The 24927-nt window shown below is 44.2% G+C and overlaps 5 protein-coding genes across 6 annotated transcripts in view; 2 read left to right on the forward strand and 3 right to left on the reverse strand.

Moving 5' to 3' along the window:
• NDUFA1 (NADH:ubiquinone oxidoreductase subunit A1) overlaps nucleotides 1–24927 on the forward strand; it is a 970503-nt gene that overhangs the window by 930788 nt on the left and 14788 nt on the right. The gene's annotated exons all lie outside the window — the stretch shown is intronic.
• SEPTIN6 (septin 6) overlaps nucleotides 1–24927 on the reverse strand; it is a 313664-nt gene that overhangs the window by 243671 nt on the left and 45066 nt on the right. The gene's annotated exons all lie outside the window — the stretch shown is intronic.
• RPL39 (ribosomal protein L39) overlaps nucleotides 1–24927 on the reverse strand; it is a 451119-nt gene that overhangs the window by 66439 nt on the left and 359753 nt on the right. The gene's annotated exons all lie outside the window — the stretch shown is intronic.
• The window catches only part of UPF3B (UPF3B regulator of nonsense mediated mRNA decay), a 387117-nt gene that overhangs the window by 12130 nt on the left and 350060 nt on the right, over nucleotides 1–24927 (reverse strand). The window contains exons 2-4 of the mRNA XM_050776103.1: nucleotides 6404–6811; nucleotides 5398–5504; nucleotides 5106–5212 (exon numbers count right to left, since the gene is read on the reverse strand). Coding sequence (XP_050632060.1) covers nucleotides 5106–5212; nucleotides 5398–5504; nucleotides 6404–6559 — 370 coding nt within the window. The 5' untranslated portion in view covers nucleotides 6560–6811. The remainder of the gene's footprint in view (nucleotides 1–5105; nucleotides 5213–5397; nucleotides 5505–6403; nucleotides 6812–24927) is intronic.
• Nucleotides 23186–24776, forward strand: LOC126946124 (cyclin-I-like). Its single transcript, XM_050776136.1, has 2 exons — nucleotides 23186–23868; nucleotides 23933–24776. The coding sequence occupies exons 1-2, from the start codon at nucleotides 23395–23397 to the stop codon at nucleotides 24101–24103; spliced, it is 645 nt and encodes a 214-aa protein (XP_050632093.1). The 5' UTR covers nucleotides 23186–23394; the 3' UTR covers nucleotides 24104–24776.

A 24927-nucleotide genomic window follows, 5' to 3' on the forward strand; every position in this document is an offset into this window, starting at 1 on the left:
CTACTATCAAAAAAGCACGAAATAACAAGTGTTGGCAAAGATGTGCAGAAACTGGAACACTCATGTATTGGTGGGAATGTATAATGATGCAGCTGCCATGGAAAACAGTATGGCAGTTCCATAAAACATTAAAAATAGAATTACCGGGCCAGCCTGACCAACATGGTAAAACCCCATCTCTACTAAAAGTACAAAAATGAGCTGGGTGTGGTGGTGGGCACCTGTAATTCCAGCTACTCAGGAGGCTGAGGCAGGACAATCGCTTGAACCCAGGAGGTGGAGGTTGCAATGAGGGAAGATCGCACCATTGTACTTACTCCAGCCTGGGCAACAAGGGTGAAACTCCAACTCAAAAAAACAAAAAACAAAACAAAAAACAAAAAAAAATTACCGGCGGGGCGCAGAGGCTCACACCTGTAATCCCAGCACTTTGGGAGGCCGAGGTGGGCGGATCACCTGAGGTCAGGAGTTTGAGACCAGCCTGGCCAACATGGTGAAACTCCATCTCTACCACAAATATAAAAAATTAGCAGGGTGTGGTGGCCCGTGCCTGTAATCCCAGATACTCAGAAGGCTGAGGCAGGAGAATTGCTTGAACCTGGGAGGCGGAGGTTGCAGTGAGCCGAGATCATGCCACTGTATTCCAGCTTGTGTGACACAGATAGACTCCGTCTCAAAATAAACAAGTAAATAAATAATAAAATAAAAATAGAATTATCAAATGACCCCAGAAATTCCACTTCTTGGTATATATCCAAAAGAAGTGAGAGCAGGGACTCGAATATTTGCACATCTGTGTTCATAACAATATTGTTCACAATAGCCAAGAGTGGAAGCAACTCGAATACCCCTTGACAGACGAATGGATACACAAAATGTGGTATATACATATAATGGAATATTAGTCTTAAAAATGAGGCTGGGGGCAGTGGCTCATGCCTGTAATTCCTAGCATTTTGGGAGGCTGAGGCAGGTAGATCACTTGAGGTCAGGAGTTTGAAACAAGCCTGCCCAACACAGTGAAACCCCGTCTTTACCAAAAATACAAAAAAAATTAGCCAGGCGTGGTGGTGGGCACCAATAATCCCAGCTACTTGGGAGGCTGAGGCTGGAGAATTGCTTGAACCCAGGAGGCGGAGGTTGCAGTGAACTGAGATCGTGCCACTGCACTCCAGCCTGGGCAACAGAGCAAGACTCCATCTCAAAAAAAAAAAACCAAAAAAGAAAGAAAGAAAATTCTGACACATGCTACAACATGGATACACCTTGAGAATATTATGCTAAATGTAATAAGCCAGGCAGACACTGTATGTTTCCACCTATATGTGGTACCTAGAGTAGTCAAACTCATAGAGACACAAAGTATAATGGTGGTTGCCAGGGGCTGCAGGAAAGGAAATAAGTTGTTTAATGGGTAAAGAGTTTCAGTTTTGCAAGATGAAAAGGTTCCCAAGATTGTTGCACAACAGTGTGAATATACCTTAATGCTACTGAACTGTACACTTAAAATGGTTAAGATGGTAAATTTTATGTTATGTGTATTTTACAATTTTTAAAAACGCAGAAGGAAGGCTGGGCGCGGTGGCTGACGCCTGTAATCCCAGCACTTTGGGAGGCCGAGGCGGGCGGATCACGAGGTCAGGAGATCGAGACCATCCTGGCTAACACGGTGAAACCCCGTCTCTACTAAAAATACAAAAAAAAAAAAAAAAAAGAAAATTAGCCGGGCGTGGTGGCGAGTGCCTGTAGTCCCAGCTACACGGGAGGCTGAGGCAGGAGAATGGCGTGAACCCGGGGGGCGGAGCTTGCAGGGAGCCGAGATCGTGCCACTGCACTCCAGCCTGGGCTACAGAGCGAGACTCTGTTAAAAAAAAAAAAAAGCAGAAGGAATGAGATAATGACATGTTATATGTTACAACATGGATGGACCTTGAAAACATCGTGCTAGGTAAAAAAAGCCAGTCAGAAAAGACCACATATTGTATGATTACATTTATATGAAATGGAGGGAAATCATAGATACATAAAGTAGATTAGTGGTTGCCAGGGGCTGGAGGGAGAGAATGGGAGGTAACTACTAATAGATATGGGTTTCTTTTTGGAGGGATGAAAACATTCTGGAATTAGTACTGATGGTTGTACTACTTTGTGAATATACCAGAGACCACTGAATTGTACGCTTTAAGAGGATAAATTTTACTATAGGTGAGTTATATTTCAATACAAAACCCTCAAGTGACTAATGGGAAAAAATTCACAAGCACCCTGTCACAGAATGTCAAAAACAAGGTATCCTATCCTTAAATCACTGGCATATAGACATAAGAAAAAAAATAAAAATAAATAGAATTGACCAGAAGGCACTGCAAAGCAGTCATAAAGGAAAAATTATGTTGGGAATCCCAGTGAGTACAGAATCAGATTAGCTTCAAAACTGTGATATATTAGGCCAGGCATGGTGGCTCATGCCTGTAATTCCAGCACTTTGGGAGGCTGAGGCGAGTGGATTGCTTGAGGCCAGGAGTTCGAGACCAGCCTGGTCAACATGGTAAAACCCCATCCCTACTAAAATTACAAAAATTAGCTGGGCGTGGTGGCACGTACCTGTAATCCCAGCTAAGTCGACAGGTTGAGGAACGAGAATTGCTTGAACCCAGGAGGTAGAGGTTGTAATGAGCCAAGATTGTGCCACTGTACTCTAGCCTGGGTGACAGAGTAAGGGTCTGTCTCAAAAAAAAAAAAAAAAAAAAAAAAGGAAAAAAAGAAAAAAAGAAAAGAAAAAAGGAAAGAAAATGAAAAAAACAAAAATATAAACCAAAAACCAAAATATATTTGAGAAGGAATAGATAAACCAGACTGAAACAGAGGGAAATTGTGGAAGACAGGCTGAAGAAACAGAAGTGAGGCCAGAATATGGAGGACCCTGACTACCAGGCTAAGGAGTTTGGACTTTTTTCCCCCAACCATTAGTTTAAATCATTATTTTCAAAAAGATTAATTTCATGGCAATATAATAGACTGAATTATACAAGAATGGAAAAAATGGAAAATCCTGTAAGTTTAGAGACAGTGGTTGTCTAGACATTAAATGATGAGAACATAAAGTGTGACTGAAAGTCTAGGTGAACAAGATATTAAAAAAACAATAAAATCCAGCCTGGGCAATATAAGTAGACCTTGTCTTTAAGATTTAAAAACAAAACAAAACAAACGAACAAACAAAAACCACAATGGGGAAAGGATAGTCTCTTTAATAAGTGGTGTTGGGCTCGGTACGGTGGCCTGCACCTGTAATCCCAGCACTTTGGGAGGCTGAGGTGGGGGGATCACTTGAACCCAGGAGTTCAAGACCAGCCTGGGTAACATAGCAAGACCCCAGCTCTATAAAAAAATTTAAAGAAAATTAGCCAGGCATGGTGACACGCGTCTGTAGTCCCAGCTACTCAGGAGGCTGAGGTGGGAGGGTTGCTTGAGTCCAGGAATTCCAGGCTGCAGTGGGCTATGATTGCGGCACAGCACTCCAACCTGGGTGGAGACCCTGTCTCAAAAGATAAACAATAAATTGACAAGATTCATAACTTACATGTAAGAGATGTTAAAAAAGGAAAAAATTAAACACAACTCAGATTTCCAGGCTAAGTAACTAGAATCTAGTTAAATATCTACTGGAATAAAATAGTTGGAGTGGAAAAATAGCTGGCTTGGGGAGATTAATAAAAGTTGGACAAACACTGGCAATCCTTCAATTTTTACTGGCATAGTCCCTGACAAAAATTTAATTTTTACCAACTTTGAAGGAATATTGAAAAAAACAAAACTAAACAAGAAGACACACTATTTACCTATAATTGCAAACCAAAAAGAAAAGTGGCAAATGGCAGCTTAGACATTCTCTGGCTAAATGTTGTAGGTAGCATATAATAGAGTGTTAAAGCAGAAATGTGTCTTGCCTATAGACTGGACCTTTCTAGATATAAAGTAAGAGAAGTATCAAGGTTTTTTTTTTTTTTTTTTTTGAGACAGAGTCTGGCTCTGTCGCCAGGCTGGAGGGCAGTGGCGTGATCTCGGCTCACTGCAACCTCTGCCTCCCAGGTTCAAGCGATTCTTCTGCCTCAGCCTCCTGAGTAGCTGGGATTACAGGCGCCGCGTTCGGCTAATTTTTTTTAGTATTTTTAGTAGAGACGGGGTTTCACCATGTTGGCCAGGCTGGTCTCGATCTCTTGACCTCGTGATCCACTTGCCTCGGCATCCCAAAGTGCTGGGATTACAGAATTACAGGCGAGAGCCACGCACCGGGCCGAGATGTATCAAGTTTTTTTTTTTTTTTTTTGGAACGGAGTCTTGCTCTGTCGCCCAGGCTGGAGTGCAGTGGCGCGATCTCCGCTCACTGCAAGCTCCGCCTCCTGGGTTCACGCCATTCTCCTGCCTCAGCCTCCCGAGTAGCTGGGACTACAGGCACCCGCCACCATGCCCGGCTAATTTCTTGTATTTTTAGTAGAGACGGGGTTTCACTGTGTTAGCCAGGATGGTCTCGATTTCCTGACCTCGTGATCTGCCCGCCTCGGCCTCCCAAAGTGCTGGGATTACAGGCGTGAGCCACCGTGCTCGGCCAATGTATCAAGTTTCATGTTTTAATTATATACAACTTTGTGAGAATGTTCAACAGTATCCCAACTGGGAACTGTTGGCTTAATGGATTTGAATTAAATAAATGTTTGTCTTTGAAGCAAAATAAGAAGTAAATATTTAAAACTTATCAAACAAGTTTAAGAGTCACTTATCAGTACTGCAGCAGAAACTCTATAGTCAAAACAGCAGGTTTAAGCCAGGGCAAAAAATTTGTCACACGAGGAGAAAACAGTTGCAATTTCACTCAGTTGATCAAATTAAAAAAATAGTAAGTTAATAAAAGTAACCAAGGACTGTGAAAAGTCACATGTCTATTTATAAGACTGCAACAAGCTTATCAAATGTGTAAAACTCTTTACTTAAATGTTGCACATTTTATCACCCAGGAAGCAACGCAATGCACACACTGTCTTAAACATACAAATGACAAAGAATGACAAAGAAATTCCCTTTTTATTTCAGTTACCAGAACTCACCTTTATTGTCAAGGAATACATAACCATCAAAGCGATCCCTGAACAAAATAATGTCCTCTTGGTTTTTAAAGTTGATGTATGCTCTGGCATACATATGAGGATACAAACTGCAGAGAGGAAAGCAATTATGTAAATGTATTTGCAGGTGTCTGGCCCAATTACAAGTATGCATATATTAAAGACAAGCTCAAAAATTAAATGGAAAACAGTAGGATAAAAAGAGTGAAAGAAACCTTTTTCATTTACCCCTTTCCTTTTTTTTTTTTTTTTTTTTTTTTTTTTTTTTTTTTACCTCGTATCATTAGAAAAAAACTCAAAATAATCATGCTCAGGCATAGGTTGAAGATGTTCCTGAAGCTGCTCCTTGGTCAAAGTGGGAGGTAATCTTCGAATTACCACCTTAAGAAATGCATAAGGAAAATAAAATTAGTAAAAATCAATTTTCTCTCATACCTGAAAGAATCACAGTTCCTGAAGAAGACTGGGCTTTTAAAAATATGAGATCACTTGTAAAAACCCAGGAGAAAATATTCTGCAGCCCAATGCTCAGAAGTAGTCAAAGATAATAGTAACGCGGTTTAAAAAAAAACGCTTGGAAATGAGAACCACCTGGAGCAGGGAAAAATTTCAGGTTTTGCTCTTTACAGCAGCCCTGCAGTTTACCAGGTTTGTGCATCATTTTCGATCACCCATTTTTTAACAGATCTAGTGGCAAGAAATTAGTAAGCCAACCCTGGTCTTTGTGGGTGCCACGAAATCTTGATTTAGTAACAAGTTTCTCCCACGTCCAACACATCTTAAAACAAAATCCTTGCCCATTGAACTTAAGAATTCAAAACTCTAACGAATACAAAAAATCCACCCATTGCTCTCAAAATAGGATGCTCTCGATCTACCCTCCCGTACCATTAATCACCCTGAACTCTCCCCCAACTCGCCTCCATGAATAATATTCCCATCCCTCATGTCTCCTTCAGTATTTAATATTTCTCCCCAATTACACCTTTAGTTCCTCATTCTTTATACCGTCGCTCTCTCTTCCCATTATCACCTCACAGCTCTGACCTAAACCCTTCCCGTTTGGGGAGTCCCCCCTTTTCCTCACCCCTACCCAGGATTTGGCCGGGAGGGACTCTCCCCATTTCGGGAGAAAGGATAAACCAGGATGGTGCGACTTCCATTCAGGCGAAGAGAAGAAGGGGAACCTGAGAGAGAAAGGGGCCGGCCCCATTCCCAGCCATCCTCCCCGCGCTGCGGACCCGTCCCGCCCTCTCCCGGGCCAGCGGCCGACCGGGCACCTTGCTCAGCGCTTCTTTCTTCTCCTTGTTGCGATCCTGCTTATCTTCCCCCTTGGAGCTGTCCCCCGAGGTCCCACCACCGCTGCCTGTGGCCCCGGCGGGGGTTAACAAGGTTACTCGCTTCTCCTTAGGCCTGTGCTCCTTCTCTTCCTTCATGGCTACGTCCCCCGCTGAAGCGGCTCGGCCGGAACGGGGCTACCCCGGGCACCAACGGCTCCAGGGAAGCTCCCGTCAAAGCTCCGCCCCCAACAAATGCCCCTTATGATAAGTCGGGCCCCACGTTCCACTGGGGCCTGCCAAGCTCTCGCGAGACTTGGGCCTTTCCCAGTGCAAAGGTTTTAACACCTGGTTTTTACTTCCCGCCCGCCAAGTTCCTGTGCCACCCAATCCCCTCGCGGCGCAGACTCCCTCTGGGCCCGCCCCTTCGCGCGTCATTAGCAACTCCGCCATCTTGAAGTGACTCTGTCGGGGACTACAAGTCCCGGCATGCAAAGCAGCTGCCCGCTTTTGTTGGGCGTTCAGGAGCCAGAGGTATCTCAGGGTCCCTGTTTGTAAGTAAATCGAATCCTTTCATCTTCAGAGTTTTTCAGGTCGAAAGATACGTTCTGCACGCTTAGTTTCCATCGGATAAACTCAATGCCGTCCAAATTTTGCCTCACTAGGGGAGCGACTTGTATATTTTGTCTTTGAATTCAGAGGCTTTAGAATTTATTTTCCTACAACTCAAAGAAAGAGCCTAACATTAAAAAAAATTTATTTTCCTTATATTGATTAGGATTTACAGATACTTAGTAAACACTACAATATTAGCCGAGTTCAGTGGCGCGCGCCTGTATTCCCAGCTGCTAGGGAAGGCTGAGAAGGGAGGATCTTGAGCCCAGGAATTCGAGGCTGCAGTGAGCCATGATCGCGCCACTGCACTCCAGCTTGGGCGACAGAGCGAGACCCTGTATCTAAAAAAGGAGAATAATAAATAAACACAAGATACTGATATTTAAAGGAGTAATATGGGCCGGGCGCGGTGGCTCAAGCCTGTAATCCCAGCACTTTGGGAGGCTGAGACGGGCGGATCACGAGGTCAGGAGATCGAGACCATCCTGGCTAACACGGTGAAACCCCGTCTCTACTAAAAAATACAAAAAACTAGCCGGGCGAGGTGGCGGGCACCTGTAGTCCCAGCTACTTGGGAGGCTGAGGCAGGAGAATGGCGTAAACCCGGGAGGCGGAGCTTGCAGTGAGCTGAGATCTGGCCACTGCACTCCAGCTCGGGTGACAGAGCGAGACTCCGTCTCAAAAAAAAAAAAAAAAAAGGAGTAATATGACCAAAATATACGAGATTTGTTTTCATCACCTTATTTTACAAAAGGATCATTCTCCCCAGGTACTGATGTCCCACAGGGAAGGGAATAAAAATAAAACCCAATTTGATTTAGTTGTGATCACCCTCTTCACTTAAAAAGGGCCAATTTTACATTATTTATAATAACTCCAAACTGGAAACAATCCAAATGTTCTCAACAGGCAAAGGGATAAAACAAAATATGGTACAGCCATAGAATGAAATGCCACTCAGCAATAAAAATTAACTATTGATATACGCATCAACATAAGTGAATCTCACAGTGATTATGTTGAGTGACAGAATCCAGACACCAAGAGAGTACATGTTGTACAATTCCATTTATATGAAATTTTAGAAAAGGTAAAACCACAATGATAGAAAGCACTTCAGTCAGCCGGACGTGGTGGCTCACGCCTATAATCCCAGCAATTTAGGAGGCCAAGGCGGATGGATCACCTGAAGTCAGGAGTTCGAGACCAGCCTGGCTAACTTGGCGAAACCCCGTCTCTACTAAAAACACAAAAAATTAGCTGGGCGTGGTGGCTCATGCCTGTAATCCCAGCACTTTGGGAGGCCGAGGCAGGCAGATCACCTGAGATCAGGAGTTCAAGACCAGCCTGACCAACTTGGTGAAACCCTGTCTCTACTAAAATACAAAAATTAGCTGGGCATGGTGGCAGGCGCCTGTAGTCCCAGCTATTTGGGAGGCTGAAGCAGGAGAGTCACTTGAACCTGGGAGGCGGAGATTGCAGTGAGCCGAGGTAGAACCACTGGACTCCAACCTGGGTGACAGTGAGACTCCATCTCAAAAAAAAAAAGAGAGAGAGAGAGAGACAGACAGACACCCATAGAGGACAAAAACCAAAGTAAAGATGCAATAGGAGCCCAAGGCAGAAAGCTGCCTCAGGGCCAACTCCCATTTTTGCTGACCTCTAGAATATATTCCCCTGACTCTGCACTTAAATTTTTTCACTCTAATTGTCCAGCCTATTTTTGGATTCCTATTCCTGTGGCCAAAACTGTTTCCCTGTATTTGGGATCTGTTACTCTTTCTTTCAGTACCTGGCCATTCTTATGAGCCTTGGAAATCATCAGAGTCATGTATCCAACTGCCTATTTAACATCTCCACTTAAGACGTCTAACGTGTTCAGCCACTGAATGCATCCAAAACCGAACACTTGATCTTCCCCCACACCAACTGTATTAGCTTCCTATTCCTGCTGTAACATTACCACAAATTTAGTGGGTTTAAATAATGCAAGTGTATTATCTTACAGTTCTGTAGGTTAAAAGTCCAACAAGGTTTTAAGTTTGTCCTGTGAGGGGGCAAAAAATATAGTGAGGCTGAGCGCGGTGGCTCACACCTGTAATCCCAGCACTTTGGGAGGCCGAGGTGGGGGATCACGAGGTCAGGAGATCAAGACCATCGTGGCTAACAGTGAAACCCCGTCTCTACGAGAAATACAAAAAATTAGCCAGGCGTGGTGGTGGGCACCTGTAGTCCCAGCTACTCGGGAGGCTGAGGCGGGAGAATGGCGTGAATCCAGGAAGTGGAGCTTGCAGTGAGATTGCACCACTGCACTCCAACCTGGGTGACAGAGCAAAACTCCATCTCAAAAAAAAAAAAAAAGTAAAAATAAATAAATAAATAAATAAGCAGTCCAATATGGGTCTCACTAGGCTAAAATCAAAGTGTTGGCAGGACTGAGTTCCTTCCTGGAGGCTCTAGGAGATAATTGATTTCCTTGTCTTTTTCAGACTCTTGAGGCAGCCCGTATTTCTTGGCTTGTGAACCCTTTGTCTTCAAAGCCAGCAGCATAGTGTCTCTCTCTGACCCTGCCCCTACTTCTGTCTATTGTCTGTATCTCTTTTACTCTCTGCCTTGCCATTCCAAGTTTTGTTTTGTTTTTTCAGGGTCACAGCTCACTGAAGCCTTAAACTCCTGAGCTGAAGTGATCCTCCTGCCTTAGCCTCCCAAATAGCTGGGACTACAGGTGCATGCCATCATGCCCAGCTAATTTATTTTTATTTTTGTAGAGAAAGGGTCTCACTGTGTTGCCCAGGCTGGTCTCCAACTCCTGGCCTCCCCACTTTCCCCTTTCACTTTTAAGGACTCCTGTGTTTACATTGTGTCCACCTGTAAAATCCAGGATAATCTCCCTATTTTAAGGACAGCTGATTAGCAACCTTAATTTCCTTTTGCTGTATAACCTAACATAGTCTTGGGTTCTGGGGATTAGGATGTGTACAACTTTGCAGGAGATATTATTCTGCCTAACACATACTGTAGACTTCCTTTTTAATGAAACTTTTAATTGCAGTATAACACGTGTACAGACAAGTGCACTAAAAGTAAGTATCCAGCTTGCTGAATTTTCACAAAGTGAACACACTTATGTAACCAGCATGCAGATCAAGAAACAAAACATTGCCAGCACTCCAGATGCTCTCTTCCTGCTTGTTCCCAGTCATTTTCACCACCAAGAATATCACTATCCATTTTGCTTTTTCTTTTTTAGCAGCTACATCCTTCTATGAATGACTTCTAATACTATTGAGTTTGTCTGCTTTGAACTTTACGTAAACTGAATCATACAGCATGTATTCTTTTATGTTAGTCTCCTTTCTCTCAACATTTATGACTGAGATTTATGTATTTATTTATTTAGAGACGGAATCTTGCTCTATCACCCAGGCTGAAGTGCAGTGGCACCATCTTGGCTTACATCTTGACTCACTGCAACCTCCACCTCCCGGGTTCAAGCAATTCTTCTGCCTCAGCCTCCCCAGTAGCTGGGACTACAGGCATGTGCCACCACACCTGGCTAATTTTTGTATTTTCAGTAGAGACGGGGTTTCACCATATTGACTGTTGGATACAGGGAGTTCTAGATTTCTCTTCAAAGAATCGGTATGTCAGTATGTTCAGTTCTTTGTCTTCCATTGTAAAGTTTAACTTCCTCGTAGTTTCAGTAAACAACCTTTTCCACCAGTTTTAATCAGTAGTTCACATCTGTTCCCCTGATCACCTGCTCGGTCCTGACTCACCCTGGTCATCCGCTTTGACCTGAGTCACCCCTGGTCACTTGCTCTGACCTAAGCCACCTTTAGTTACCTGTTCCTAACCGTCCTTCCCGCCAAACTACTTACCCCGCCACTCTGTCTCATACCCCTGCTCTCTTTAAAGTAGCCAATCGGAATTAGCTTAAATTGTGCAGTCCAACCCTAGCCAATAGGGGAACGACACAGCAGTAGGGGCTACCTGTGTCAGGAATAAGAACCCCTTCCCCTCCCTTGTTCAGGTGAGCTCTTGCCGTTACTCCATTCACGAGTTGCACCCTTCTATAGAAGTAAAAATTGTCTTGCTGAGAAAATTAAATTTATGTTTAATTTAAATTTAAAAAAAAGTGCTATTTCTTTGTGGCACCGAGGAACAAGCATTTTGTTTCTAACATTGGCCAAGCTGGTCTTGAACTCCTGACCTTGTGATCCACCTGCCTCGGCCTCCCGAAGTGCTGGGATTACAGGCGTGAGCCACCACGCCCAACTCATTTATGTTATATGTAGCTGTGGATTATTCCTTTTCACTGTTACATATTATTCCATTGTATGAGTCTACTACAATTTATTCCACTCTTAGGGGCTAATACTCATAGTGCTACTGGGAACATTTTAGAACATATTGTTTGGTGATTCATGTCAGATACATACCTAGGAGTGGAATTGCTGGATCACAGAGTAAGCATATGCTCAACTTTAGTAGATACTACCATAGAGTTTTCCAACAGGGTTGTACCAATTTACACTTATCAGCAGTGTGTGAGATTGCTTCATACTCTTCCCAACATCTGGTATTGTCTGGTAGGTGTGTAGGGGTAGCTTATTGTAGTTTCACTTTGCATTTCTCTGATTAAGTTGAGCACCTTTTCATACATTTTTTCACTGTGTGCCTTTCTATTCTTCTGGTAATTGCACCATGTTATTGTATTATTTATTCCAGAGCAAAAGAAACAAAACAAAACAGGGATGGTGATATGGCTCCTTTCCACCAAGTAAGGGGCAGAGCAAGAGTGTGTGCGTGCGTGTGTGTGAGAGAGAGGGAGAAAGAGAGCTGTCCCTAAAGTTCCTCGCACCACTGATTCTCTTAGGGGCTCCAAGTTTCCTCTTCCCACTTCCGATGATGAGCAGTATCATGTTTGGGACCCCACTTTAGAAAAACAGAAGGAGGCTCTGCCTGTAATCCCAACACTTTGAGAGACTGAGGTGGGAGGATTACTTGAGCCCAGGAGTTCGAAATCAGCCTGGGTAACATGGCGAAACCCATCTCCACAAAAAATGAGCCGAGTGTGGTGGCACACACCTGTGGTCTCAGCTACTCAGGAGGCTGAGGCGGGAGGATAGCTTGAGCCCGGGGGTTAGGCTGCAGTGAGCTGTGATCACGCCACTGCACTCCAACCTGGGCGACAGAACAATACCCTGTCGCAAAACAAAGAAAAACAAAAACCCAGAAAGAAAATATCTATACACAAATGGAAGAACCTTACTTTAAAACATCTTCCCTGCCCTGCATTGAACAGGCTACTTTTAATAAATTGTCTTGCCCCTTTTTTATTCATTCCTTTCACAAATAAAACTCCTTGTGGAAATCTTGTGGAACTGGCTGGTGTTCAGCTCCACCTCTCTTAAAGGTGGTTTAACATCCAATTTCAAGATCAAATTGACTTTTATTTAAATGTTGTATTCATTGTTGTTTTTAATTAATTCTTGACCCAGATCAGCTCTGAAATTATCCAAATTCTAAACAGACAATTAGGAAAGGAGTTGGATAATTTGTACAGTACAAAAAATTATTTCACATGAGCGCCTGCTGATCCTAATATTACCTATGAAAGAAAGGGTAATATTTTATGAATTAGCCAAGTGAAAAATATGTATGAGAACGTTGGACTCCTTCCCAGTCAGTGCATAAAGGAGGCTTACATAGTATAATCATTTGAAGTACCTTCCCACACTTTAAGGATTATAACGAAAGATGTTAACCAACTATTCCCAATGTCTACTGATGACATAAAACAGAAGGAGTTGGCCGGGCACAGTGGCTTAGTAATCCCAGCACTTTGGGAGGCCAAGGCGGGCAGATCACTTGAGGTCAGGAGTTTGAGACCAGCCTGGCCAACATGGTGAAACCCTGTCTCTACTAAAAATACAAAAATTAGCTGGAAGTGGTGGTGAGTGCCTGTTATCCCAGCTACTTGGGAGGCTGAGGCAGGAGAATCACCTGAACCCAGGAGGCGGAGGTTGTAGTGAGCAAGACTGCGCCACTGCACTCCAGCCTGGGTGACAGAGTGAGACTCCGTCTCAAAACAGGAGGAGGTAATGAACAATATAAGAAATTCAGTCACATGGGAAACAGATGAATTTCTCAATTAAGAAAAGTTTTTAGTTTAAAATCGGTAGCTGAGCCTTGGAGGAGTGACATTAGATTCTGAGGGAGAATACAAGTTGAGTATGCCTTATCTGAAATGCTTCAGGCCAGAAGTGTTTTGGATTTCAGAAGTGTTTCGAATTTTGGAACATTTGCATATATGTAATGAGATAACTTGGGGATGGTACCCAAGTTTCAACATGAAATTCATTTATGTTTCATATGCCCCTTATACACAGAGCCTGAAGGTAATTTTATTTTTTTCCTTGGAGACACTGAATAAACTGCGTGTCGTGTGCCTGTGTTTTGACTGTGGCCTGTCACACAAGGTCAGGTGTGGAATTTTCCACTTGTGATATCATATCAATGCTCAAAAAGTTTCAGATTTTGGAGCATTTCAGGTTTCAGATGCTCAAACTGTACCACACATGTAAACTTTATTTATTTACTTATTTATTTTTGAGATAGAGTCTCGCTCTGTTACCCAGGCTGGAGTGCAGTGGCATGATCTCGGCTCACTGCAGCCTCCAACTCCCAGGTTCAAGCTATTCTCCTGCCTCAGCCTCCCAAGTAGCTGGGATTACAGGCGCCGGGCATGGGGCTAATTTTTGTATTTTTAGTAGAGATGGGATTTCACCATGTTGGTCAGGCTGTTCTCAGACTCCTAAGCTCAAGTGATTCTCCCGCTTTGGCCTCCCAAAGTGCTGGGATTACAGGCACGAGCCACTGCACCCAGCCGCACCCATGTAAACTTGTACGTAAATCCAGTAAGCTTTAAAAATCCTGAAGATGTGTAATTTTCTTGGGAATAATTTTACAGGTATCAGAGTAGAAAATTATCAGTTAATTCTATTTCTGTAATGTAGACTTAGAAAAATCCTACGTACTGAGAGTGAGATGAAATTTGGACAAAAGGAGACTTACAGACTTTCACAACAACGAAATAATCATGATCAAAGCTTATTTTTGCCCTGTGCCGGGCACTTTGTGTGCGTTAACTTGGTTGGTCCTCACACCAGCCCTATGAATTGGGTACTGTTGTTTTCCCTGTTTCGCAGTGAGTGAAATGAAGACATTTGGTGGCTCAACCCAAAATTACATGGCTAGAAAGTAATACAGCTGATTCCTAAACCTAAATTACATCTCCAAGGCTGGTAGTTAAAAAAACAAAACAAAACAAAACAAAAACGCTAAATCCTGTGAGTTTGTGTAGGGGCTATTAAAAAAAAAAAAACTAGAAAAAATTATAGAGTTATCTTAAAAATACTGGTAAATTGTCAGATGTAAAAGTAATGTTAATAAAATTAATAAAATGTTTGTTACATTACAAAAATATGAAGAGATTATTTATGTCAAATGTTAAATGCAGTAACACATTATACGGATATGAAAGTAAGGAGGCCGGGCGTGGTGGCTCATGCCTGTAATCCCAGCACTTTGGGAGGATGAGGCGGGTGGATCACTTGAGGTCAGGAGTTCAGGACCAGCCTGGCCAACAGAGTGAAACCCCATCTCTACTAAAAATACAAAAATTAGCCAGATGTGGTGGCATGCATGTGTAATCCCAGCTACTCGGTAGGCTGAGGCAGGAGAATTGCTTAAACCTAGGAGGCGGAGGTTGCAGTGAGCCAAGACCATGCCATTGCACTCCAGCCTGGGTGACAGATTGAGATTCCATCTCAAAAGAAAAAAAAAAAAGAAAAAAAAAGAAAAAAGAAAAAAGAAAGTAATGGAAGATAATTAGAGAAATAATGGAACTTTTAGACATTCAAGTTTGAGGAATTTCGGGCTATAAAAAGCCTCCAAAGAAAAAGCACATCAGACCGGGTGTGCTGGCTCACACCTGTAATCCCAGCACTTTGGGAGGCCAAGGCAGGTGGATTACCTGAGGTCAGGAGTTCAAGACCAGCCTGACCAACATGGCGAAACCTCGTCTGTACTAAAAATACAAAAATTAGTCAGGTGTGGTGGTCCCAGCTACTCGGGAGGCTGAGGCATGAGAATCACTTGAACCCGTGAGGCAGAGGTTGCAGTGATATGAGATTGCGCCACTGCACTCCAGATGAGAGGAAGACTCCATCTCAAAACAAACAATCAAACAACAACAAAAAAAGAAAACACATCAAAGAAGAATATATAAGAAAAGAGATTGAAATCAGAAACATTTCTCCTTTATGTATGGCAAATAATTTTCTTTTTTTTTTTTTGAGACAGGGTCTTGCTCTGTGGGCCAGGCTGGATGTGATCATAGCTCACTGCATCCTTGAACTCCTTCTGCCTCAGCCTCATGCTGCTGCACCCAGCTGGTAAACAACGAAACAGCAACTTATAAGGCTAAAGGGAAAAAATGGTGCAAAATGAATACTTTTGGTCCGGCGCAGTGGCTCATGCCTGTAATCCCAGCACTTTGGGAGGCCAAGGTGGGTAGATCACTTGAGGTCAGGAGTTCAAGACCAGCCTGGCCAACATGGCGAAACCCCATCTCTACTAAAAATACAAAAATTAGCCGGGTGTGGTGGCGCATGCCTGTAGTCCCAGCTACTTGGGAGGTTGAGCCACGAGAATCACTTGAACCCAGGAGGTGGAGGTTGCAGTAAGCCGAGATTGTACCATTGCACTCCAGCCTGGGCGACAGAGCCAGACTCTGTCTCAAAAAACAAACAAACAAACAAACAAAAAAACCCTGAAGTTAGAGAATATTTAAGACCCAGTTAGCTATGTAAGAAACTTTTTTTACATGTTTCTGAGGAGGATTAAATTGGACTATGCTTTATTCTTTATCATTAGCTACAGCGGTCCTCTCTATTATGCTTTCCCAGTTTTCAGTATAAGGAGCCAAGGACTCTTACCATAATGTTTTTACCAAAGAACCTGTCTTGGCCGGGCGCGGTGGCTCAAGCCTGTAATCCCAGCACTTTGGGAGGCCGAGACAGGCGGATCACAAGGTCAGGAGATCGAGACCATCCTGGCTAACACGGCGAAACCCTGTCTCTACTAAAAACACAAAAAATTAGCCGGGCGAGGTGGCGGCGCCTGTGGTCCCAGCTACTCGGGAGGCTGAGGCAGGAGAATGGCGGGAACCCGGGAGGCGGAGCTTGCAGTGAGCTGAGATCTGGCCACTGCACTCCAGCCTGGGCGACAGAGCGAGACTCCGTCTCAAAAAAAAAAAAAAAAAAAAAAGAACCTGTCTTTACCTATCCAGTGTTAAGCCTTGTATTAACTCCAATAGCTTGTAAAACATGTTTTGTAGAATTTCGAGACATCAAAAACAGGTCTACTATAGAAAATAGTGCTAGCGGCTGGGCATGGTGGCTCACGCCTGTAACCCCAACACTTTGGGAGGCCTAGGCAGGCTGATGGCTCGAGCTCAGGAGTTTGAGACTAGCCTGGCCAACATGGTGAAAACCTGTCTCTACTAAAAATAAAAAATACAAAAATTAGCCGGGCCTGGTGGCAGGCGCCTGTAATCCCAGCTACTTGGGAGGCTGAGACAGGAGAATCGCTTGAACCCAGAAGACAGAGGCTGCAGTGAGCCAAGATCGCACTACTGCACTCCACCCTGGGTGACAGAGGGAGACCCTGTCTCAAAATAATAATAATAATGATAAACAATAAATGCTGATTTAAAAAAATAGTGCTAGCTCGGAAATTGTGTCTGTTTTTAATTACTTAAGTTGCAACGGGCTGGCAAACCACAAGTAAATAAAAATTGTGCTTCTAACAGGATTTATTTGCAGTGCAAACTCTTGCTCTCCCATATAGTTTCCCTTACTCCAACTTTATTATTTAGGGTTTTTTTTGGTTGTTATTTTTTTGAAATGGAGTTTTGCTCTTGTTGCCCAGGCTGGAGTACAGTGGTGCAATCTCGGCTCACCGCAACCTCCACCTCCTGGGTTCAAGTGATTCTCCTGCCTCAGCCTCCAGAGTAGCTGGGATTACAGGCATGCGCCACCACTCTCGGCTAATTTTGTAATTTTTTGTTTTGTTTTGTTTTGTTTTTAGTAGAGATGGGGTTTCTCCATGTTGGCTAGGCTGGTCTCAAACTCCCGACCTCAGGTAATCTGCCTGCCTTGGCCTTCCAAAGTGCTGGGATTATAGGCATGAGCCACCGTGCCTGGCCTAGTTATATTTTTAAATTAAATCATAATTCAGTGTTAACATTATGACTTACATATTGTTCATAGCTGAAACACATACATTTATACCGTTATTATGCTTCCTTCCTTTTTTTTTTTTTTTTTTTTTGAGACGGAGTCTTGCTCTGTTGCCCAGGCTAGAGTGCAGTGGCCAGATCTCAGCTCACTGCAAGCTCTGCCTCCCGGATTTACGCCATTCTCCTGCCTCAGCCTCCCGAGTAGCTGGGACTACAGGCGCCTACCACCTCGCCCGGCTAGTTTTTTGTATTTTTTAGTAGAGACGGGGTTTCACCGTGTTAGCCAGGATGGTCTCGATCTCCTGACCTCGTGATCCGCCCATCTCGGCCTCCCAAAGTGCTGGGATTACAGGCTTGAGCCACCGCGCCCGGCCTTTTTTTTTTTTTTTTTGACACAGTGTCTTGCTTTGTTGCCCAGGATGGAGTGCAGTGGTGCAATCATGGCTCACTGCAGCCTTGATTTTCTGGGCTCAAGAGATTCTCCCACCTTAGCCTCCTGAGTAGCTGGGACTACAAGTGTGTGACACCCCGCCTGGCTAATTTTTAAAAATATTTTTTGTGGAGATGAGGTCTAGCCATGTTGCCCTGGCTGGTCTTGAACTCCTTGGCTCAAGAGATCCACCCACCTTGGCCTCCCAAAGTGCTGGGATTACAGGCATGAGCCACTGCACCCGGCCTTTATGCTTTCTTCTTATATGACATTTTTTTTTTCTCCTGGAGTTAATAATTACTTTGGTTATTTTATTTGTTTTATTGATTTGTTTCCTTTTACCTATTACGATTTACTCCATCAAACTCCTCCAAAGAAGTGGACGTGGTGGTGATGTGCACCTGTAGTCCCAACTACTTGAGAGGCTGAGGTGGGAGTTTCCCGTGAGCCCAGGAGTTTGAATCCAGCCTGGGCAGCATAGGAAGACCCCATTTCAATAAATAAATACATACATACATACATAAATACATAAATAAATAAATACTCCTCCAGAGATGTAAAACCCTACTCTATAAGGTCAGATGTATCAGGTAATTTATTAATTTATTGTTCTGTTTGGAGGCATCTTTTTCCTCCTGCCACCTCCCCTCCTACTCCTCAACTGCTTGCTTGATCGGCCTGCTACACAGGTGTTGTCCTGGGAATTCACTTTGCCTTTCTTGGATTCCCCTGTTTACTGGATGTCATTCTACCATTTTTGACCATTTTGGTTGTTTCTAATTTTGGACTAATATATAATATTGCTATGTACATTCTTGTGCATGCTTCTCCATGTGTGCATTTCTGTTGGATATATACCTAGAGGTAGAATTGCTGGGTCAGAAGTTGTGCATATGGGCTGGGCATGGTGGCTCATGCCTGTAATCCCAGCACTTTGAGCTTGGGAGGCAGAGGTTGCAGTGAGCCAAGGTTGCACCACTGCACTCCAGCCTGGACAACAGAGCAAGACTCTCTCTCTCTCTCTCAAAAAAGGAAAGAAGTTGAGCATATGTTTAACATGTGAACTTGGATGGAAAAAACTACATTTCTATTTTTACTAACCATTAACTGAAATTTAGCATTTCCTTCTATAACGAATGTAGGCAACACACCATACCAGTATTATCAGTACTTGTGATTTTGACTGATGGAAATAATAGATATTTTCTTAGCACATTACGGTTGTTGCAGATAATGTGAAATACTGGTAATGTTGATGCCTTCAGTTCCTGAGCTTTTCTGGGTTTCTGCAGCACAAATTGGCTTGTGTCCTGTTGGCTTCCCCTTGTGCATGTGTTTAGGTTTCACAGTTTCTCCATTCAGCTAACCAAGCTTTACATCTTTCTGGGTCCATATCTTTTATAATTCTGTATTATCACTTTAATGGGATTTCAGGGTGTTGTGGAGATGAAATTATGTTCGGCCGGGCGCAGTGGCTCACGCATGTAACCTCAGCACTTTGGGAGGCCAAGGTGCACAGATCACCTAAGGTCAGGAGTTCTAGACTAGGCTGGCCAATATGGTGAAACCCGGTCTCTACTAAAAATACAAAAAATTAGCCGAGCGTGGTGGCATGCGCCTGTGATCTCAGCTACTCAGGAGGCTGAGACAGGAGAATCCCTTGAACCTGGGAGGTGGAGGTTGCAGTGAGCCGAGATCGTGCCACTGCACTCCAGCCCAGGCAACAGAGTGAGACTCTACTTCAAAAAAAAAAAAGAAAAAGAAAATCAAGAAAATTATCCAGGTGTGGTGGCACGTGCCTGTAGTCCCAGCTACTTGGGAGGCTAACTCAGGAGGATTGCTTGAGCCCAGGAGGTTGAAGCTGCAGTGAACCGTGATCACACCACCGCACTCCAGCCTGGGTAACAGAGTGAAACCCTATCTCTCAAAAAAAAAATTAAAATTGAATCTGTAGTTATGTCTCCTTTAAAAATATTTTTGGCTGGGCGCGGTGGCTCACACCTGTAATCCCAGCACTTTGGGAGGCTGAGGCGGTCGAATCATGAGGTCAGGAGATCGAGACCATCCTGGCTAACACGGTGAAACCTCGTCTCTACTGAAAATACAAAAAATTAGGCGGGCATAGTGGCGGGTGCCTGTAGTCCCAGCTACTCGGGAGGCTGAGGCAGGAGAATGGTGTGAACCTGGGAGGCGGAGCTTGCAGTGAGCAGAGATCACGCCACTACACTCCAGCCTGGGCAACAGAGCAAGACTCCATCTCAAAATAAATAAATAAATAAAATAAATAAATTATATATACTCCTGATTTTTTTTTTTTTTTTTTTTTTTTTTAAGAGGCATGAACACAGCTCACTGCAGCCTTGAATGCCTGAGCTCAAGTGATCTTCCCACCTCAGCCTCTGGAGTAGCTGGGACCACAGGTGTGCACTAGTGCACAGGTGTGTGCCAACATACCCAGCTAAATTTTTTTTACTTTTTTTTGAGACAGTGCCTTGCTCTGTCACCCAGGCTGGAGTGCAGTGGTGCCATCACAACTCACAGCAGCCTTGACTTCCTGAGCTCGAGCAATCTTCCTGCCTCAGCCTCCTAAGTAGCTGGGATCACAAATGCACACCACCACACCTAGTTAATTTTTTTATTTTTAATAGAGACGAGATCTCACTGTGTTGCCCGGTCTGGTCTTGAACTCCTGGGCTTGAGTGATCCTCCGGCCTCAGCCTCTCGAAGTGCTGGGATTATAGGCATGAGCCACCTTGTCCAGCCCAAAACCACTTATTGACGAGACTATCCTTTCCCCATTGTTTATTCTTGGCACCCTAATTCAGTAAAGATGTAGAATACAAAATCAGCACAGAAAAATCAGTTGTGGCCAGGCACGGTGGATGACGCCTGTAATCCCAGCACTTTGGGAGACTAAGGCGGGCGGATCATTTGAGATCAGGAGTTTGAGACCAGCCTGACCAACATGGTGAAACCCCGTCTCTACTAAAAGTACAAAAAAATTAGCCAGGTGTGGTGGTGCATACTTGTAGTCCCAGCTACTTGGGAGGCTGAGGCAGGAGAATGACTTGGACCCAGGAGGTGGAGGTTGCAGTGAGTGCAGATCGCACCACTGCACTCCAGCCTGGGTGACAGAGTGAGACTGGGTCTCAAAAAATTAATTAAATAAATAAAAATAATGCCAGGCACGGTGGCTCATGCCTGTAATCCCAGCACTTTGGGAGGCCGAGGCAGGTGAATCACTTGAGGTCAGGAGTTCAAGACCAGCCTGGCCAACATGGTGAAACCCCATCTCTACTAAAAATACAAAAAACTGGCCAGGTGCAGTGGCTCACGCCTGTAATCCCAGCACTTTGGGAGGCCGAGGTGGGTGGATCACAAGGTCAGGAATTCAAGACCAGCCTGGCCAACATAGTGAAACCCCGTCTCTACTAAAAATACAAAAAAAATTAGCTGGGCATGGTGGCGCACACCTGTAGTCCCAACTACTCGGGAGACTGAGGCCGGAGAATCACTCGAACCCGGGAGGTGGAGGTTGCAGTGAGCTGAGATCATGCCACTGCATTCTAGCCTGGGCAACGGAGCAAGACTCCATCTAAAAAAAAAAAAAAAAAAAAAAAAAAGCCAGGTGTCGTGGTGCACGCCTGGAATCCCAGCTACGAGGGAGGCTGAGACAGGAGAATTGCTTGAACCCGGGAGGCATAGGTTGCAGTGAGCCGAGGTCTTGCCATTGCACTTCAGCCTGGGTGACAGAGTGAGACTTCGTCTTAAAAAAAAAAAATTAAAACAAAAGAAACGAATTAGATTAAAGAAAGCTCTGATATATAGAGCTCTTAAATCCCTCAGAATTTCCTGGGTCATGGTAGCATCTTTTGTTTTAATGAGGTGACTCTTGGTGGGATCCTGGATAGCCTCAGGATGGGGGCTGATTGCCAGGGGAACCAATCATGTAATTAGAGGGTTGGAACTTTCAATCCCACATCGCCCCACAAACCTAGACCTCTGGGGAGGGGAGAAGGGCTGAAGGTTGAGTTGATCACCAATGGCCAGTGATGTCATCAATCATGCCTGTGTAATGAAGCCTCCATAAAAGTCCAGAAGGACTGGGTTCTGAGAGCTTCTGGCTAGCTGGACATGAGTTACCTTGAGGGTGGTTCTCTGAGAGAGAGAGCATGGAAGCTCTGGGCCCCTTCTCACATGCCTTGCCCTGTGCAGCTCTTCTGACTATTCATCTATATGCTTAGTAATATCCTTTATAATAAATCAGTAAATTTAAGTAAAGTGTTTCCCTGAATTCTGTGAGCTACTCCAGCAAATAAATGGAACCTGAGGAGAGGGTAGTGGGAACTCCTGATTTATAGCTGGTGGGTCAGAAGTATAGATGACAACCTACTACTTACTATTGGCATTTGAGGTGTGGGGCAGCCTCGTAGGACTGAGCCCCAAATCTCTGTATAGTATCTATGGGATCTGATGCTATCTGCAGGTCGGTGGTGGAATTGAATTGATTTGGAGGCGATCCAGCTGACGTCAGCTGGAGAATTGCTTGGTTGGTGTATGTGTGTATTTCCCCACACATTTTGGTGACCACAGGTGAAGTGTTCTGTGTTTCCTTGAGTGTGAGAGTAGGAAAAACACTTTGTTTTGTTTTGTCTTTAAAACATCCAAAAATCAGTTACTGTAATAGACCATGTCAGTAGAATAAAAAGCAAAAACCACATAATCATCTTAATAGATGCAGAAAAAGCATTTGCCCCAAATCCAACTCCTTTTCATGATAACAACACTCAACAAACTAGGAATACAGGGAACTTTTCTCAACTCAAAAAAGAGCATCTACAAAAACTCTCAGCTAATAACATACTTAGTGGTGATAGACTGGATGTTTTCCTCCTAAGATCAGGAACTAGAGAAAGAATGTCTAATCTCACCACCTCTATTCAACATTGTCCTGGAAGCTCCATCGATGGCAATTGGGCAAGACAATGAAATAAAATGTATTCAGATTGGAAAGGAAGAACTAAAACTTTATTGGCAGATGACATAGTCATGGATTTCGTGTACATAGAATATTATGGTCATGTACATAGAAAACCCTAAGGAATCCAGCCCTCCCTCCTCAGCCTTCCCCGCGAGCGGACGCGGCAGCGCCTCTGTCTCGCTTTTTCTTATTTTTTACCCCTTTTCCCCTTTCTTCTTCTTCTTTTTTTTTTTTTTTTCTTTTCTTTTCCCCCCTCCTCCCCTTTCACCATTTCCTCTCGGAGGCGCTTTCCCCGGGCAGGGACAGAGCCGGTCTCACCCCCCCGCCTCTCCCCGGCCCCTGCCGCCCTATGGCGAGAGGGAGCCCCCTCCCCACCCGGGCTCGAGCGGCGGCGGCCTCAGGCCGGGGGTCATCATGGAACTAATTCGCTGACCGACCGCGCCCCCCGACCCGCTTCCCCCTCTTCTCCCTCCTCAATGGGCCCCGTAGTCCTGCGCGCACCGCCGCCGCGCGCGGATGAGAATGAGGTGGTAACGGGCCCCCGGATGACCTCGCGTCACCACTGTGAGGCCTACAGCTCAGCCGGGGAGGAGGAGGAGGAGGAAGAGGAGGAGAAGTAGCTACATCAAGCTGGCTAGCAGGCAGATCCAAAGGATATCATGAAGTTTCCAGGGCCTTTGGAAAACCAGAGATTGTCTTTCCTGTTGGAAAAGGCAATCACTAGGGAAGCGCAGATGTGGAAAGTGAATGTGCGGAAAATGCCTTCAAATCAGAGTATTTCTCCATCCCAGAGAGATGAAGTAATTCAATGGCTGGCCAAACTCAAGTACCAATTCAACCTTTACCCAGAAACATTTGCTCTGGCTGGCAGTCTTTTGGACAGGTTTTTAGCTACCGTAAAGGCTCATCCCATATACTTGAGTTGTATTGCAATCAGCTGTTTTTTCCTAGCTGCCAAGACTGTTGAGGAAGATGAGAGAATTCCAGTACTAAAGGTATTGGCAAGAGACAGTTTCTGTGGATGTTCCTCATCTGAAATTTTGAGAATGGAGAGAATTATTCTGGATAAGTTGAATTGGGATCTTCACACAGCCACACCATTGGATTGTCTTCATATTTTCCATGCTATTGCGGTGTCAACTAGGCCTCAGTTACTTTTCAGTTTGCCCAAATTGAGCCCATCTCAACATTTGGCAGTCCTTACCAAGCAACTACTTCACTGTATGGCCTGCAACCAACTTCTGCGATTCAGAGGATCCATGCTTGCTCTGGCCATGGTTAGTCTGGAAATGGAGAAACTTATTCCTGATTGGCTTTCTCTTACAATTGAACTGCTTCGGAAAGCACAGATGGATAGCTCCCAGTTGATCCACTGTCAGGAGCTTGTGGCACATCACCTTTCTACTCTGTAGTCTTCCCTGCCTCTAAATTCCGTTAATGTCTACCGTCCCCTCAAGCACACCCTGGTGACCTGTGACAAAGGAGTGTTCAGATTACATCCCTCCTCTGTCCCAGGCCCAGACTTCTCCAAGGACAACAGCAAGCCAGAAGTGCCAGTCAGAGGTACAGCAGCCTTTTACCATCATCTCCCAGCTGCCAGTGGGTGCAAGCAGACCTCTGCTAAACGCAAAGTAGAGGAAATGGAAGGGGATGACTTCTATGATGGAATCAAACGGCTCTATAATGAAGATAATGTCTCAGAAAATGTGGGTTCTGTGTGTGGCACTGACTTATCAAGACAAGAGGGACATGCTTCCCCTTGTCCACCTTTGCAGCCTGTTTCTGTCATGTAGTTTCAACAAGTGTTACCTTTGAGTATAAACTAAGGTAGACTACTCTGGGAATGAGAACACGCAAAATCAGGAAAGGCTGTAGAAGGATATATACCTTAACAGGCTGATTTGGAGTGAGCCAGGAAAAAAAAAAAAACAAAAAACTACTCTCATTATTTGTGTGGCTAATTATAATTCAGTGTTATTTAAACACATAAGGACCAAAAAAAAAAAAAAAAAAAATCCAAAAGATCCAAACTTTTTTTAAACTTAAAAAATCTCTTTGTAGTATGCCAGTTGCACTTTTTTTCTGCCATAATGTAACGTAGCTTGCCCCATCAAAAATTCAGTTAAAATTCATAGCCAGCAAACCTGTTCCCCCTCAGCATCCTGATTTAATTTTCCTGTTGCTTTTGCTTG

This window comes from Macaca thibetana, chromosome X, assembly GCF_024542745.1.
Source record: "Macaca thibetana thibetana isolate TM-01 chromosome X, ASM2454274v1, whole genome shotgun sequence".
Taxonomy (NCBI): Eukaryota; Metazoa; Chordata; class Mammalia; order Primates; family Cercopithecidae; genus Macaca; species Macaca thibetana.

Bases quoted from the DNA above. Each gene is read 5' to 3' on its own strand.
- LOC126946124 (XM_050776136.1), top strand. From the start codon at position 23,395: ATGAAGTTTCCAGGGCCTTTGGAAAACCAGAGATTGTCTTTCCTGTTG. The intron at 23,869-23,932 runs GTGTCAACTAGG...AACATTTGGCAG, and splicing joins ATATTTTCCATGCTATTGCG to TCCTTACCAAGCAACTACTT.